Raw genomic sequence first — 19,491 nt, 5'->3', positions numbered from 1 at the left:
ATAGCGGACAATAAATAACCCTTTTAATGTGTAAAAATTATAATATAGTGTTGTTGATAACATGCTTGGCTACCGTTCTGGATTTCCCAGGTTTGATTCCCAGGGGGGTCAAATAAATATAAGTGATTTTTTCACTGTAATATTTATTCAATATTACCCTGGACTGGTACTAGAAACGGAGGGCTGGTCACCTTTCCTTCATGTGTAAACGATCAAGATAACACTGCGTTTATATGAAGCAGTGTTTAAAAAATATATTTATTCAATATTACCCTGGACTAGTACCTAAAGCGGAGGGCTGATTACCTTTCCTTCGTGTGTTAACAACGATAAAGATAAAATTGCGTTTATATGATGCAGTGCCTTATGCACCTATGTATTGGTGTGGAAAAGGTTAGAAGAAATTTTTTTTTTTTTTCATTCTTTACATCATTTGGCGTGTGTCCAAATCCTTATTCACAAATCTGGATGTCTCATTTAGGAATTATTTTTACATTTTTTTGTCATCTCAACACCATCAACAACCCCTATGCACCATCGGGTGCAGATGGGGGTTTAAAGATGAAGGACATACGTTAGTGGTTGGTAGACTTTCCACCCTCTCTGCCCACGCCTGCGGAGAGTGGCGTGTCGGTAGTAGCAGACGCATCTCACCCTCGTATCTTGTTGCCAAATGCTCCTACGCTAAAGGGACGCTCACCCCTACCAACGCCTCTTGGCTTTCTGCCCATTTAATAGCAGAAAATTCGCGCATTCTACGAATTCTACTGAGATTAATCTCACAAACTTTGGATTATGATAAAACTGGATTTAGATAAAGGTCGTGACGTCGCAACTTGAAAAAGTTTTATTTTTACAACTAACCAGGGGACCAATCATGATGCGTATTTGCTTCCGCACGTTTTGTGTTTTCAGGTATACAACGTACTAACCATCGCGCTATCTTCTTTATACAAGTATCCCCCTTTCCTTGTAGTATCTTCATACACAAGTACCTGACGGGCATCTATCTCTTTTTCACCGTACTTTTCATCGTGATATCTTCATATGAAAGTACCTGACGGGCATCTATCACTTTTTATTCGTACTATCTTCATATACAAGTACCTGTCGGGTATCTATCTATATTTCATGGTTCTTATCATCGTGTTATTTCCACATACAAGTACCTCACGGGCATCCATCTCTTTTTCACAATACTTATCATCGTGTTATCATCATATAAAAGTACCTGACGGGCATCTATCACTTTTTATTCGTACTATCTTCATATACAAGTACCTGTCGGGCATCTATCTATATTTCATGGTTCTTATCATCGTGTTATTTCCACATACAAGTACCTCACGGGCATCCATCTCTTTTTCACAATACTTATCATCGTGTTATCGTCATATAAAAGTACCTGACGGGCATCTATCACTTTTTATTCGTACTATCTTCATATACAAGTACCTGTCGGGCATCTATCTATATTTCATGGTTCTTATCATCGTGTTGTTTCCATATACAAGTACCTGACGGGCATCTATCTCTTTTTGATTGTACTTTTCACTGTGCTATCTTCGTTTACAAGTACCTGACGGGCGCCTGTCTCTCTTTCTTAATACTATTATTGACATTATTTTACATGTATTTTTTTTTGTTCAAGGTCATTTGGGTGTGCATCCTCTGCCGCAAGAAGCAAGAGCTGCTCTCCAAGACGGGCCAGTGGATGCACAAGGGCGCGGGCCAGGACGCCATCATGCGCCGCATAGAGGCGGACATGGTGGGCGGCGAGGTGCTGGGCGCGCTCGGCCCGCCCGGCCACGGCCCCGCCGGCGCGGCGCCCTCGGCCGGCGCCGACAAGCGCCCCAAGCTGGAGCGCGCGCACTCGGAGAAGGAGAACCAGCCGCTGCAGCGCTCGGGCAGCGCGCTGCGGCGGCAGTACTCGCAGCAGGACCCGCGCCCCGGCGAGCTGGACTCGCTCATGAGGAAGCACCCGCACCTGCTGCACCCGCGGCAGCAGCAGCAGCAGCACGCCAGGAGGCGCGCGCCCACGTCGCCGTCGAGCTCCGACGACGAGCTGCGTAGCACGCCAGACTGCCAGAGCGACGAGAATGACAAAGGTAAGTTGTGTGTTCTCACTTGGCTTGACAGTAATACTTACTCGATATATACCGTACTTCCCAAAGCTTGATGCTACAAGTTCTGAAACTGTCGGCGATAACGTGAGATCAGTCGTTTTTAAAGCTAAAGATATAATCGACAAATGTACCAATCGAGAAATCGACAAATAGTCAAATCGACAAATCGACAAATAGTCAAATCGAGAAATTGACAAATAGAGAAATTGACAAATCCCCAGGTTAACAGATTAACAAGTTGTCAAATTTTTATTTTATCTTATTTTTTATTTATTTCAAAACATATTACATACATAAGTCATATATACATATAATATTCCCGATGAGGAATTTATATTTCTCATTTTGGGACATGGGATTAAGGTTAACAAGACTGGAACACAAATAATAAAGTAACATTTTTTTTAAATAACCAAAACTAATACTAATACATGGCAAAATAAAAAAAAACAATAAATAGGCACAAGAAGCATATTTAAAAGAAATAAATGAGAAAAACATAAGGTAAGAAGGATATTTAAAATAAATATAAACAAACAAATGAGAAAATAGATAAAATTGACACACGATCTCAGATTTTGAGATTTAGGTTATGAGCTCATTTCTCGGTGGAACTGCATTTTATGTAATAAAACAACGAGATAGTTTTTCTTCCATTTTTCTTTTCACTTGACTAGTGACCGGGTTTGTCATTTTAGCCCTGGAATGCTCAAACTTCGATCTTCGTTCGCAAAAAAACGATATCACATCGTCACTGTTGAGGCACTAGTATGCAACAAGAAAATGAGTAAAATGTGATGAATTTTTTTTTAAATGATGCTGAACGCATTGAAACACGTGTCACAAAACTTAAATTAAAAATTAATGTTATTTTTTGACATCTCATCAAAGATGAAGAAGAATATGGAAGTCTGGGCATTTACGGGGCTGACGACCGTCATAGGCTGGTTTAAGTGATCACTTTACACACGTGTAACATTCACCATTCTACCCATTATTGACAACCACACTACTCAAATTCTTGGAAGTTCTATATATATGAACCAATTTAGAAACCTTGTTCTTGAATCACTAGAACTTCACTAGAGACATCTATTGGTGAGATGTAAAGAAGCTTTTTATTAAGCAGAAACTCTTATATTAGTATGTGAGATCCGAATCCTGGATTATAATCACACACAGGAGAAACACCAGAAAATACCATTTTCATTTTTATTATTAAGCTTATTATTTGACCAGATAATTTATTTACAATAACATTCACCATTTTGTGAACAAGTATTTGGACACACTCAAAATGTTGTAAAAATTAATGGATATTTTTACAAAGTGACTGCCAAAACAATTTTTTTTTAAAAAGAGTAAAAAGTAAAGAGGATATATTAAAAGAATATGTTAAAATTCAAAAAATAAATTTCTATACGAGATTTATTCATTATATGGACAATTGTAAACAAAGTCTCTTGTAAAATGTAAAAATTATAAAATAGCGAATTTAAATTCATTTTATTATTTTTGTTATTATCACCATTCAAGTCAAGTTCATTTTTTCATAAAAAAATATGTATAACCATAGTTTTCAGTCCCTGCCTTGTTGTGTCTATAACACGACAATTATGTCATGCCTCCTACCAGTCTGGTGATGTTGATAACGACAAAACTAGGTCACTGGTCAAATAAAATATATGTGGAAAAAACTAAAGCGTTATTTTATTACATAAAATGCAGTTCCACCAAGAAATGTCAGTAAAAAACTTAAATGTAATAAAAATATAACAGTTATCTATCAAAAAAGTAAAAGTTATTCCTCAAAAAAGTTACATCATCAAACAAGGTAACAGTTACCTCATCAAAAAAGTAATATGTTACTGAAAAAAAATAACAGTTGCCATAAAAAAGTAACAGTTACCCATCTAAAAAGTAACTCTAATCCATTCAAAAGTAACAGTTACCCATCTAAAAAGTAACTCTTATCCATTAAAAAGTAACAGTTACCCATCTAAAAAGTAACTCTTATCCATTAAAAAGTAACAGTTACCCATCTAAAAAGTAACAGTTACCCATTCAAAAGTAACAGTTACCCATCTAAAAAGTAACTCTTATCCATTAAAAAGTAACAGTTACCCATCTAAAAAGTAACTCTTATCCATTAAAAAGTAACAGTTACCCATCTAAAAAGTAACAGTTACCCATCTAAAAAGTAACTCTAATCCATTAAAAAGTAACAGTTACCCATCTAAAAAGTAACAGTTACCCATCTAAAAAGTAACTCTAATCCATTAAAAAGTAACAGTTACCCATCTAAAATGTAACTCTTATCCATTAAAAAGTAACAGTTACCCATCTAAAAAGTAACAGTTACCCATCGAAAAAGTAACAGTTACCCATCTAAAAAGTAACAGTTACCCGTCTAAAAAGTAACTCTTATCCATTAAAAAGTAACAGTTACCCATATAAAAAGTAACTCTTATCCATTAAAATGTAACAGTTACCCATAAAAAAGTAACAGTATATGATACTCTTTTTCGCACAAAGAAATTACATACATTGGAATGTAAGTAAAATGAATACCATACCAATTCTTCAGCATATTGCCACAAACCTATAAGTCTGTTTTTGGGATCGATTAGAGTCATGTTATAGGTACATTTGTGCCAGTACATTTATAAAATCCATATGTTATACGCACCAATTACACCGTGTTTCATGTGCTCATATACTGTGTAATCAAATTTCACGTTGCACATTTTCTGAGTGGTCTGCACTATCAAGGACATCTTGATCTGTGTTAATGGCCTTGATCAGTTTAGGACTATTGAGACTCTATGGTGTTTTTGATTTTTGAATGACCTCTTTTAAGTTTTAGTGGTTTTTGTATCTGGAGTATTTTTAGGACGTTACTTAGAAACCTTTGAAAATTGTGTAATGCTTTCGAAGTCTTTACCTTCAAAAACGTCTGAACTTTACTTATCGCCTCTTGTTCCTCAATTCATTGTACAAAAAATTGGTTGTATCATCAAAAATTTCATTCAATATTTCTGTATGTAAATCATATTTTTTCGACGGTTAATTTTTACGACAAATTTTAAAATTTAAATACGTTTGTGTATAATTTATATACTTATATAAAACATACCAATCTACGTTTTATTAAATTTTTATAATATTATCGTTTTCGTAATTAAAAAATATATACACTGAACACGTCAAGTTATTGATATTTTTAAAACTTAAATAAATATTCCGGTGTAAATCAAAGGTTAAAATTATATAAAATAAACACACAATATAGAAACATAATAACAAAAAAATATTTGAAAATCGTTTTTAGATGAAATTTATGTACTTAAAAACCTTTAACAGATTACGAACAACCCTTAAATCGAATTATTATTAATGTATATATATATATATATATATATATATATATATATATATATATATATATATATATATATATATATATATATATGTATGTATATACATACACATATATATATATATATATATATATATATATATATATATATATATATATATATATATATTGTATATATATATATATATATATATATATATATATATATATATATATATATATATATATATTATATAATAAATAATAATAAAACCCTTATCCGCACCCCAATGATGCATAGGGCACTGCGTCATATAAACACAGTGTTATCTTGATCGTTTACACATGAAGGAAAGGTGATCAGCCCTCCGCTTCAGGTACCAGTCCAGGGTAATAATATTGAATAAATATTACAGTGAAAAAATAACTTATATTTATTTTACCCCCCTTGGGAATCGAACCCGGGACCTCCAGAACGGTAGCCGAGCGTGCTGACCATTACACTACGGAGGCGGACAAATATATATACATATATATATATATATATATATGTAATAAAATAACTAGGTACCTACCTATACATTTTATTAAGTACTTACAAATAGTACCTACATAAAACAGTTCTACCACCAGATGTCGCAAGCGTCGCTCAGAATAAAACAAAAGACTTCCGATAATATTATTAACTGTCAGAATCAGATAGATATCAAAATTATTGTAAAGATTAATTGAGAATAAACTTTTATTGTCGTTTCTTTAATTACAAAGCAACACATTGTTTATTTTATTATTATACCCACTTTACATATTATTTACACTCGATTTACAAAAGAAAAATATTACCACGTTATATATATATATATATATATATATATATATATATATATATATATATATATATATATATATATATATATATATATATATATATATATATATATATATATATATATATATATATATATATATATATATATATATATATATATATATATATATATATATATATATATATATATATATATATATATATATATATATATATATATATATATATATATATATATATATATATATATATATATATATATATATATATATATATATATATATATATATATATATATATATATATATATATATATATATATATATATATTTGTGTGTGTGTGTGTGTGTATAGTATAGTACATATACATATACACATGTATAGTAAAGATAATTTGGAAGCGCCGATTGTGCAGTTTCCCGCCAGGCGGCGCACCGGGCACATACAATATTAGTTTAGTTGGCCGAGTGACGTACGTCACTACCCCCTCTCCCTTTCCCTCCCACCTCCCCCTCCCCCCGCCCGCCGCCCTCGGCCCGCGGGGGCGCCGAGGGCGGACCCAGCGCCATCTCTGCACCGAGATGCGGCCGTGCAGCAAACGGAGGTACAGATCACACGGTGGATTGTTTTGGAGACGTTTTTCTAGGGGGATGAAGTGAAGTCATGATGTGAAGTGTATTCAATGATACCTAAGGCAGGAAATTTATACGGCCCCTCGGATTAGGGAAAAGTTCGGAATAGAATAATTGTTCGGATTATAGGATAGTTTGTCCGCCTCCGTAGTGTAGTGGTCAGCACGTTCGGCTACCGTTTTCGAGGTCCCGGGTTCGATTCCCAAGGGGGGTAAAATAAATATAAGTGATCGATTCACTGTAATATTTATTCAATACTACCATGGACTGGTACCTGACTGCTGTCTGTCTGTCTGCTGTGCTGGTCGGGGTTGTGGGCGTCTGTGTACCGGCCAACGTCGATTCGTAATCGGATCTAGCTGACTAATTGAACTAAACACTAATCCCTTTCACTGCCTACACTGGGGAACTTCTAGAAAATTTGGTGATGGATTTACAGCCTTGTATTATTTAGATTGGCAGTGACAGGTATATTGAAAGCTTTTTAATGTAAATTCATAGTAAAATCGGGATACAATTTTATGTTGTTTCACCTTTTCAATAAATTTCGCAACTTAGTTCAAAAAAAAAAATTGCTTAGCAAAAGCAGATCTGTCAGGAAGCCTAGATGCTTCTGTATCCGGTGGGACAGCTTTCAATACCATGGACTGGTACCTGAAGCGGAGGCCTGATCACCTTTCCTTCATGTGTAAACGATCAAGATAACACTGCGTTTGTTTGACACAGTGCCCTATGCATCATTGGGGTGCGGATAAGGGTTTTATTATTATTATTATGGAATAGTTTGGATTAGGGAATCTTTCGGATTAGGGACACATTCAGATTTTTTCGCATTTTACTTGCCTCTTCGCTTCGGATCGCAGATCCGTTGGACCACACAGGTCCACAGCCAGGTATTTAAACTTTTCCACCTGCTCTACCAACACGCCATCCACAGTCATGCTACATCCCACTGGGATCCGAGAGAACACCATGCTCTTGGTCTTTGTAGCGGATATAGCCATATTGTATTTTTGACTAGCAATATGGAATGCGTGCAAGACTAGTTGCAGGTCCACTTCAGTCTCAGCGAATACTACGAGTAGGATAAGTGAATGTCACAATTCGCTCACTCCTTTCAAGAACGTCATATATCAAAAATCGTCATTTTTCAGTTGTGCATGTTTTCGGAATGCCCAGGAAATGTACTATATCCCAGCAAAAGCGGCATATTTTTAACTTAATATTTACCCGCTACAGGGCAGAAAGTGTTGTTTTTGCGTTTTGAAGAATAGGCATTGTTTAAGTATTTTTTAAAATAAACCAAATATTTTTCAAATGGAGAAAAAATATTCATGTTTTACCTAAAAAGATCTGTTGCGCAGTAAAAAGTTAAATAAGTGGCTTGATATTTATTTTTAATACATTGTATTATATTTTTAAACTTTAAAAACGTTCTGCTGAAAATTCAAGTTTTTTGATTTATGACGTTCTTGAAAGGAGTGAGCGAATTGTATAAAGTGATTTACACTTAACACGCCTAAGACGGTAGTAATCACTCTAAATGTCCAGACTCTTATATTCTTCTTCATCTATGTTGAGTTGACATTAAAAAAAAAACATAAATGGGTAAGGGCGATATTCTTTTAGAGTTTTTTTTGCGATTTTCTCGAGTTGATAGCGAATAGTGAAAATGTAGGCTGATGGGCCATCCCTGCTCGCGGAATCACGGCCCAGTGACGTCATGGCCCTCCACCCCTTCCCGTCCCCTGATTGGCGGACGGTTTGATCCATTCGGAAATACGAACTAATATCCAAAAACCGACCTAAGCGCCACCTCGCCGAAAGGCACGAAAACAACCCTGGGCCAGAAAATCGGCGCCGATATCACCCGGAAAACTTTCTACCCAGGCTACACAATTTACGAGACGTTTAAGAGAGAATAAGTATAGAGAAATCTATCTAGCTTTCAGTAAGGCTGCGTTTTCTTCGCTGGCGGTACCGCTTCGCAAGGAAAGTCCAAAACATTCCTGTTACAACGAATTATTTTCATGTTTTCCGGGTTGAAAATGTTCCAAACTCGTGTTAGAACATTGTGTTATGTCGAAAAAACGTCGAAAGTGAGTTGTTAGCCAATATGACGTTACGTTTTGACACTTTTTAGACGAAATACAACAATACCCGCGAGCGGTGAGTCAATAATGAAAACTGTGGTGTAATGAACCAGACTCTACATGGTTTTCTTCGTAGTAAATTTGCCTTTTATAGTGATGTTTCCTTCGATAATATTTATATTAAAATACCTTTTTGATTCATTTTAAGACAGTCTATAAAATAAGTGTATTTGTGTTGTATTTTGTAATGAAGTGAAATGTGTTCAAGCAGTGTTTCGGTCGTGTTTTTCGATAAAATACAACAACACGGTGATCATGAAAGAAGCATGATACGAAATATGATATTATTTCTAAGGTGATTGAAAAAAAATGCATTTTTTTCTCACATCGGATAATTTTAAACTGTCACTCAGGTTAGTCAGTTAATTTTTTTTAAACATCAATTTTTATATTTTTTATTTTAAATTAAAGTAAAAATATTTGTGTTTTTATTATTTACACAAATATTTCAATTTCATACTATTTCTGTGAGTCTGAGCGGCTCATTATAAGAATTAGGTATCAACTTGTGGTGGAGTGGGTTCGAACAGAGAAACTCTGACATAAGAGTCCGCGACACTAACCACGAGACCACAACCCGACACCTTATTTACCCAAATTTAATTAATTTTTGTTAATATTATTTTCACTTATTTGTTAGATACGTTACCTTTTATGGCGATGATTTTTAAAAAAAATGCTAAATAAATATATATTCATAAAAAAAAGAAATACTTTTGCTTTTTTATATACGCGTATTGATACAAATATTTCCATTTCATACTTTTTTCGTAGGCCTAAGCGGCTCGCTATTAAAAATAGGAATCAAGTTGTGATAGAGTGAGGCTAGATTCAGATTCAGCGATACTAACGACAACCCAACCATTTTAAAAATAATTAAAAAAGTATTATTATTTATTATACATTTATTTATCAAAAATATTTGGGTGTGTTCAAATACCTGTTCACATATCGCTCACTCCTTTCAAGAACGTCATAAATCAAAAATCGTCAATTTTCAGTTTTGCGTGTTTTCGGAATGCTCAGAAAATGTACTATATCCCAGCAAAAGCGACAAATTTTTCACTCAATATTTACCCGCTACAGGGCAGAAAATGTTGTTTTTGCATTTTGAAGAAAATGTATTGTTTAATTTTTTTTTAATAAACTAAATATTTTTCAAATAAAGAAAAAACCTTTAGGTTTTACCTAAAAGATCTGTTGCACAGTAAAAAGCTCAATAAGTGGCTTGATATTTATTTTTAATACATTGTGTTATATTTTTAAACTTTAAAAACGCTCTCCTGAAAAATCAAGTTTTTTGATTTATGACGCTCTTGAAAGGAGTGAGCGATATGCTACAGAAAGATAAGGCATGGCCTAGGTGACACTGTCCATGATAGAAGGGCCTACATCCTGAAGACGAGGAGAACTGACTCCAATAGTCTTTAAAGACTATAAGTTTTGATGAAGAAAAGTGTATGACAATAAATAAATAAATACTTAAACAGACGTATACCAAGAACCTCGTAATGCATCCAAATTATATTATATTTACAACTCCGAACATATATTTTCTTGTGCCAAATAAACAAACCTTTTTATTGGTGGTAAGTTTATTTTTAGACTCGTTTTTTGTTAATAACAGGTCCGTAATATATGCACACTTTTCCACCGTCGTATATACCTCCCACGTTCTAAGCAGCGTTTACACTGGTAGATTTCTTTTTACATTAGGGCTTGTATCAAACTTTTTGTTTATTTTTCAAAACATATTACATACATAATAATAAAATCCTTATCCGCACCCAATGGTGCATAGGGCACTGCATCATATAAACGCAGTGTTATCTTGATCGTTTACACATGAAGGAAAGGTGATCAGCCCTCCGCTTCAGGTACCAGTCCAGGGTAATATTGAATAAATATTACAGTGAAAAAAATCACTCGTATTTATTTTACCCCCCTTGGGAATCGAACCCGGGACCTCCAGAACGGTAGCCGAGCGTGCTGACCATTACACTACGGAGGCGGACAAAAGTATAAGTCATATATATAACATTCTCGATGAGTAATTTCTATTTCTCATTTTGGGACATTTCGGTCTCTACTTAATAAACGCTTTCCTCATTCCAACATATGTAGATGGCTGTTGTGAACCAGCACATACGGTGTCATGAGTTTGAATAGTATATCTAGAAGGTTAAAAAATTCGAGTAGTGTGGTTGTCAATCATGGGTGGAATTGGTAAATGTTACATGTATGTAAAGTGATCACTAAACGAAGCCTATGTCAGTCGTAAGTCCTCTAGAGGCATTTGCCCAGACTTTCATATTCTTCACCTATGTAAAAAAAATAACTCCTTCTTCTGCTTAGTGTAGGCCTTGCTGCCTATTTTTAAGAGGGATTAGCCTCCTGCGATGTCGATTCCCAGCTGTCAATCCATCTCTTGGGGTTGGCCGTACAGTGCAATGTGAGGGAGTCTGGATAGTTCCATTCTCCTCACACGCGCATACCATTATCTCCTTCGTTGCCTTCCCCACCTAACGACATCTTCCATCTCGCATATTTCCCTTGTCCTGGTGTTCCTTATTCTATCTCGTAGACTCTTGCCAGATATGCTCTATGGAGTCTTCATTTCTGACACTCTTCGCGCGTCCGTGACTCCGTTTTTGTGACTACGGTGTCCGCCCTACTTTAAATCCCAAATGCCACGATGGGTCGCACACAATTTCAATTAAATAACTCCTATAATTGGAAATTATCCAGATTGGTGAACACTTATTTGAAAAAACTCAAAATGTTGTAAATAGATGAAGAATAAAATTCTACCGATGTAAACTATGCTTCACTTTTATTTGCTAAGCTAAGGTCGGCGTTCGCGCGTGGGTTGGTTTACAAAATTGCTCAAATTTCCTAATGAATACGGATAGTACGCATTTTATATGAGAATTAAACATACCCCCCCTCGTCTTAAACCGAGGTACCGACGCACTAAGCGAAAAGGGGATATCTGCATTCAGAGGAAGTCATATGGTCGTATTTTATCGTAGTCGTACAGGAGAAAGTGACCAACTAATAAAACGTAAAATGTTCAGGAGGGCCATTTAAGTCACTTTTGTTTGGCAAGAAAATAAACATCAATGCAGCTAGTCATTTTTAACAAGTCAATATATTATACTTCCAAGTTTTAAATAGTTTGGGATTTTTTCAGGGCAATATTAAGCTAGTAAGATATCAAATAGTCAATGATCACGATTTTGTAAAAAAAATGCACTTAGTCACTTTCTCCTGTATGACTACTATATATATATAATTTATAAACATAATTTTCTGCTGATTTTTTTGTGTGTGAATAATAAAAATGAAGAGATATTTTAATTGATAAATGTTCAAGTAATTTCTCTCTTGGCAAAGATGGCGTTTTGTTATACGTACTTGAAATTGAATTTAAGGGCCTCCGTTCGCGATACGATGTCTATTGTCTGTGGGCAGCCTTGAAGCAAAAACTCCAAGCCGGGACCACTTGAACACTTCACTCGTATATGTGTGGTGTTACACCAGTATAGAGACGGCCATAGTGTGGTCTAGATACCTTCATAGTTATAAAATTTTCAGTGTGTCCGAATACTTGTTCACAAAATCTGGATTATCTCCAATTACAGGAGTAATTTTCATATTATTTTTGACATTTCATCAAAGATGAAAAAGGATATGGAAGTCTGGGCATTTACGGGGCTGACGATCGTCATAGGCTGGTTTAAGTGATCACTTTACACACGTGGAACGTTTACTAATTCTACCCATAATTGACAACCACACTCTTCAAATTCAAGAACAACGTTTCGAAATTGGTTCATATGTATGGAACTTCCAAGAATTTGAGTAGTGTGGTTGTCAATAATGGGTAAAAAGTTCAATAAGTGGCTTGGTATTAATTTTTAATACATGTTATTTTATTTTTAAACTTTAAAAACGATCTACTGAAAAATCAAGTTTTTTGATATATGACGTTGTTGAAAGGAGTGAGCGCAATACATGAATATTTCCTACAAGTTTCAAGTGCAGATACGGCCCGATCGCCTAGTAAACAACACGAACAATTTCATTTACCCACCACCCTTGGTCGCGTGTCGATTCGAAGCTTGACAAGCTCATGTGATTACTCAGAAAAAAAAACTGGGACGTGTTTCTCCTTGTGACCTCTGCTGACTGCGCGTAGTGAATGCAGCGCTAATAGCAGCGCCGACTGAAAAGTCACGACGAATGAATTCGACGATTTTTTGTCGAAATTCTGACTTGTGTACACTTGATAATGTGGCGATAAGAACGAATGCTGACATGCGATGCCTTAGGGGCCAACACGACAGCAATACTTTGTGTAATTTCAACGTGATTTAATGACCGACTGACCAACTATCCGCCTCCGTAGTGTGATGGTCAGCACGATCAGCTACCGTTCTGGAGGTCCCGGGTTCGATTCCCAGGGGAGAGGGGGCAAATAAATATAAGTGATTTTTTCACTCTAATATAATCTAATATTACTCCTTCATTTCAGGGTAGTAATTAAATAAAGTTTCATGTGTTTCCATACTTGATCATCCCAAGTTTTTTTATTAGCTAGAACCTTCATGGTGTGTATGTAAGATTCTTCCCGAATGATTTTAGGGAATGGAATACTTAGGGAATGCCTAAATGAAAATATAATTTTCTATTTTTTCAAACTTTTTTGACCAATTATTTTTATTTACTATTTTTTATAGATTTTAATATTTTTATTGATGTATGTAATCAAGGATTAAAATAAAACTTTGTTGAATTAATGCAGTGCCCTATGCACTATTTTGTTCAGATAAGCGTTAGGAGAAGAAATAATTTACAGTTTGTATTGCCCGCGCAACGTGTGGCATGAAAATAAAAATAAAAACTCCTGCGGTCGGCAAATTGCATAGCATCCTGCTATGCAATTTGCCTACAACAAGGCGCTCAGAGTGAGTAATTTATTGTTGCATTCCGGACACCAATTCTTCAATCTAATTAATGGACGCAATGTGACACGGTCGTCGTTTATTTGAAACGATGAATAACTTAATACAACATTTCATAATGAATTGTCTTTCTCAGTTTGATAGACGTTCAAATGAGTTATATATATATTAACATCGGACAGAAGTCAGAAAAAAATAGGAAAATTATACAAAATTTTTGGAACTTCTAGATATATCAATCAAATTTTTGACATATCCACCTCCTCCGTAGTGTCATGGTCAGCACGCTTGGCTACCGTTCCGGAGGTCCCGGGTTCGATTCCCAGGGCTGGGGTCAAATAAGTATATTTTTTTCAATCTAATACGAGTATTTATTTAATATTACCCTGGACCGGAGTAAGCGGAGGGATCACCTTTCCTTCATGTGTTAACGATCAAGACAACACTGCGTTTATATGATGCAGTGCCGTATGTACCATTAGGGTGCTGATAAGGGTTTGAAGGACATGTGAGTTCAAAATAGCCATCTTTGTCGGAATAGGGAAAACTGTTTCCCTTTTTATTTTTAAACAATGTTTGATTGTTTACAAATAAAAAGAGAAAACGTTATTTGTATTTTAAATGTCTTTTTATATTTGACCAGTTGTTTTATTTACAATATCTCTACTATATTATTTTCACAGATTTTACAATATTGAAAAAAAAACTTCTATAATGAATGCATCCCATTTTTGTGGATAAAAATACTGCTTTAATTATTAATGCTTCCCATTTTCGTGGGTAAAAATACTGCTTTAATTATTAATGCATCCCATTTTTGTGGGTAAAAATACTGTTTTAATTATTAATGCTTCCCATTTTTGTGGGTAAAAATACTGTTTTAATTATTAATGCTTCCCAGTTTTGTGGGTAAAAATACTGCTTTAATTATTAATGCTTCCCATTTTTGTGGGTGAAAATACTGTTTTAATTATTGATGCATCCCATTTTTGTGGGTAAAAATACTGTTTTATTATTAATGCATCCCATTTTTGTGGGTAAAAATACTTTTTTAATTATTAATGCTTCCCATTTTCGTGGGTAAAAATACTACTTTAATTATTAATGCATCCCATTTTTGTGGGTAAAAATACTGCTTTAATTATTAGTGCATCCCATTTTTGTGGGTAAAAATACTGCTTTAGTTATAAATGCATCCCATATTGGTGGGTAAAAATACTGCTTTAATTATTAATGCATCCCATTTTTGTGGGTAAAAATACTGCTTTAATTAATGTATCCCATTTTTATGTGATGCATATTTAAATGATACATATTTAAAATAATAATATAACTGTAAATTTACTTTAACTTTTAAGGTGCGTTCATTATTTGTGTAAACTTTAAGTAATAACAAAAATATTTATAAAAAACAACATTTAAATATACAGCAGTTTAAATAAAAATAATATAAATATCCGTTTATAAAAAATTAATACATTTTTGCCTAACTTTTTCGGAAAATTACCTTACGTCATAGTGATTCTAAAATAAATGATTCTAAATTTTACGGCTTATGCAACACCGCTAATAATGTTGCTTCTTAGGCTCCAAGTATTACTTCCAATGTTCAAAGATACTACAATCTCATTTTATTTGTTGATTTGGCATTACGTTTGTTGAATAACACGACGATTGAAATATAATAAGAAAACACTTGTATAAGACCACTTTTGAGTTTATTAATGTAAACACGACTAGTTTCGAGAACTCCAAATGTGTGTTTCGAGAACAACGGGTGAAAATGCAATAAAATCCGTCATATATTTTTTTTGTATTCACCCATTAATGAGAACATTTGTTGTTCTAGAAATTACTCTTGTTTACATTAATAAACTCAAAAATGTGGTCTTACACAGTTGTTTTATTTTTATACTTAAAAACAATGTCATGTTGTTCTTGAGTGAAAGTTTTTAAACTCTTGCTAGTTTATTTTTACAATATTGAAACAATCCATTGTGTAAGGTACAAGTGTTGAATGTTAACGGTTACGGCACGGTATAAAAAATATAGAGTTCATAGTATATTTTTAAAGATACTTTTTAAATGAATATACAAAATTTTCATTCACAAATGTTTTGTTTATAGAATTAGTTAAAAAACCCATTAAGTATCAAAAACACTTGCTAGTTTACAAAATTATACAGGCCATTGTGAGGTACAAGTGTTAAATATCAACGTTTACGACACGGTATAAAAAAGTATAGATTGCAGAAAATATATTCTTTAAAACATATATAAATTTATATACCAAAAATTCGGGTACAGGTCTTTTTTTTATTTACTCAATTAAAAAACCCAATGGGTTTCACTTGCTAGTTTACAAAATTATACAGGCCATTGTTAGGTACAAGTGTTAATGTCAACGATTACGACACGGTTTAAAAAATATAGAGAACATTTGATACATTTTGATATTTTACAAATGAATATACCGAAAATTCGTGGGTATCTATTAAAAATAGTTTTATTTTTTGTTGTCGTTCATTTTGTTTAAACATATTTGTGTTTTTCGACGATTGTTGCTCCCGGTAACATTTAGCTGCACCAATTAGGCTTTGTTACTATTTATTTTCATTATATTATACATAGCTATGATAGAATTACCATTTTTGTGGTATCATGCCAACGCCTTTAGTGCATTTCTTTGCTAGACTTCTGCGGGCAGTGTCTAAAATTTGTACAGTTTAAAAAAATACATAGATATGTATATTGTTATACGCAAAAGTCTCGCAAATGTGTCCTCAATCCCAAAGTTAGAACTAGAGTAGCGAATACTGCTTTGAAATTTGTATTTTTTCATGAAACGTTTCCTCATTACATTGGCTGTTTTCAGGATTCATTTGTTACAGTTTTCTTGTGACGTAATCAAATTATATTTCAGGATATTCTGCAAACGGTGAGTATTAGTTTTTATTTGATTTTTCAAACTTATATATGGTTGTATATCTCCTGTTTTCTATGTAATTTAATAGTGACCCATCATTGTTTTGTTGAAGTATCACGTGTTTTGTACGAATTGGTGTAACGTTGACTCTTCCCCTGACTCCCGTCTCGTCCCAAAGTACATTTCCAATGTTGTCTTTTACAGAAATAAGGAATAAGATCAAGCTGGATCATGCCCGGCTCCAGCAGCAGGCGATTTTAGACGAAAAGATAAAAAAGTTCCTAGCGGTGAGAGAAGTGTTCTGTGAATGTTCCGGTGGGACGCATCCTTTTGATAAATTTGCCGTTAATGTGTATTTTTTTACTTATTAATATTTCAGCTGGGTTGTTTAAATGTCTGTCTCGATATTTGGCTAATGGAATGCTCCTTTCGCCCACATAATACAAACTGTCTTATGCTCTATCTGCTATCCTGGTTACTTTATTTCTCTCTTTTATCCTTTTCTTCTATTTCTATCCTTCCTTGGCCGATATTTTGACTCATTCCGGATTTTTAATCTAAAAATGAAACACTTGTATAAGACCACTTTTGAGTTTATTAATGTAAATACGACTAGTTTCGACAACTACATATGTTCTTATCACCTTTTTTTATTACAATTAATTTATAATAATAATAATAAAACCCTTATCCACACCCCAATGGTGCATAGGGCACTGCATCATATAAACGCAGTGTTATCTTGATCGTTTACATATGAAGGAAAGGTGATCAGCCCTCTGCTTCAGGTACCAGTCCAGGGTAGTATTGAATAAATATTACAGTGAAAAAATCACTTATATTTATTTTACCCCCCTTGGGAATCGAACCCGGGACCTCTAGAACGGTAGCCGAGCGTGCTGACCATTACACTACGGAGGCGGACACTAATTTATAACCATAGTTAAAGCACAAAGAACGTAATATTTCATACATACAATATTTCAGTAAAAAGTTACCTTTCTAATAGAGTGTAGTACTCGTATTTAGGGAGAGAGTACGCTGAACAAAATATGTTTTATTTTATTTATTAAATTGATGATTGTAATGTAAAGGTAATGTAATAAATAGACTTAAAAATAAAACAATTAACCCTTACTGGTCCAATGTCGAATCTCATTCGACATTGATTTTTTGCTCTTAGGTCCCATGTCGGATGTTATTCGACATTTTTTTCATCATTAGTATTATTTATTTAAATTCCAAGCTTACATTTTTGTCACTCGTATCAACAGTATGTGGAGCAGAGGACAAAATGTTTCTTCCAATTGGAATGTAACTGTCTACCTAGATTTTTTTTTTAATTTTGGGGGACCGGAAAGGGTTAAGCTAAATCAAAGTAAAATAGGTGAAAATAACGCTTGTATTTTCATCTGTTGATGAAAATATCTGTAGTTTTCAAAACTAATCGTGTTTACATGAATAAACTCAAAAGTGGTCTTATACAAGTGTTTCATTTTTATATTTGGATCAAGTTTTAATACATTTGTTAACGTTTTGAGCATCACGCGACTGGGGCTCGATATCGGTCAATATTTGATGTCTGTCTGCATGCAAAAGCGAGAAAGAACTCTTGTTTTACTACTTCTAGATGTTGTAACTTGACGATGCACCAAAGTATGATTTTGTTATCCTATCAATCTAACATTGCTGAACGGTAACTCTTCTTTTTTGCTTTTGCGTGTGTGGTGTTTCCATATCGATTGGTCTTTGTGTCTTGCAAGAAAACAGCTCTGAATGATACCTTGACTGCATCCATTTCAATATGTGTTTCGGTGTTAGATGAATATTTGTTGGGATTGCAGTGGACGTTGTACGTTGTCTTTGGTGATGAATGCTCGTAATCACATGTTTCGTCTCGAACTACGTACGGCAGTGCGTTTTAGACGAGTGACACCCTCCTCGCTGTACAATGTCTCCCAAGCGCCGCCGTTTTACATCCACAGTGTTTTCTTTTGGCCTAATAGGGAAACTAGAGAACGGTTCACTGCACTCCTCGGCCATCGACTCGGTGACATCGAAAAACTATTACAATCTGTCCGATCGCCACGCCGCGATGATCAATGACAACGAAGGAAAGCTTTACCGGCCGCCCGAGCTGGACCCAGACCGCGGCCTTGCGGGACACCGCTTCGGGTACTCGTACGACTTCCGCGATGACCTGGCCATGTACAGAGACAAGGGGGCGAGAGAAGGCTCGTACGGGTGGGAGGATTCAGCCGACAGCAGGAGGTTTACGGAGCGGAGAAAAAAGACCGTCCGGTTCGACGGACAAGAGGGCAGTCAGACGTTTCCCAGGAGGGCGAGGGACTCGCAGCTGGCCCACGGCTGGGCCACCGTGCGCTGGGAGTGCGACAGGCAGGGTTCGCAGGATTCTGCCACCAAGGACTCCGGCATCGACACGTCGAGTACCTTTACGTCGAGCGAAGACTCTAACAGAGGAGACCCGCCCAAGGTATAG

At 34.8% G+C, this 19,491-nt stretch overlaps 1 protein-coding gene across 1 annotated transcript in view; it reads left to right on the top strand.

Annotated features, from left to right (window-relative positions):
* Nucleotides 1-19,491, top strand: part of LOC148311482 (uncharacterized) — a 32,058-nt gene extending 12,567 nt beyond the window's left edge. Inside the window, exons 3-4 of the mRNA XM_088256576.1 lie at nucleotides 1,652-2,108; nucleotides 18,998-19,491. Of these exons, the coding sequence (XP_088112702.1) occupies nucleotides 1,652-2,108; nucleotides 18,998-19,491 (951 nt within the window). The remainder of the gene's footprint in view (nucleotides 1-1,651; nucleotides 2,109-18,997) is intronic.

This window comes from Brachycentrus maculatus, unplaced genomic scaffold (genome assembly GCF_059751285.1).
Source record: "Brachycentrus maculatus isolate JH-2025_06_01 unplaced genomic scaffold, ASM5975128v1 h1tg000064l, whole genome shotgun sequence".
NCBI lineage: Eukaryota > Metazoa > Arthropoda > Insecta > Trichoptera > Brachycentridae > Brachycentrus > Brachycentrus maculatus.
The sequence above is the reverse complement of the archived record's forward strand: the minus strand, read 5'-3'. Positions and strand labels throughout refer to the sequence as shown.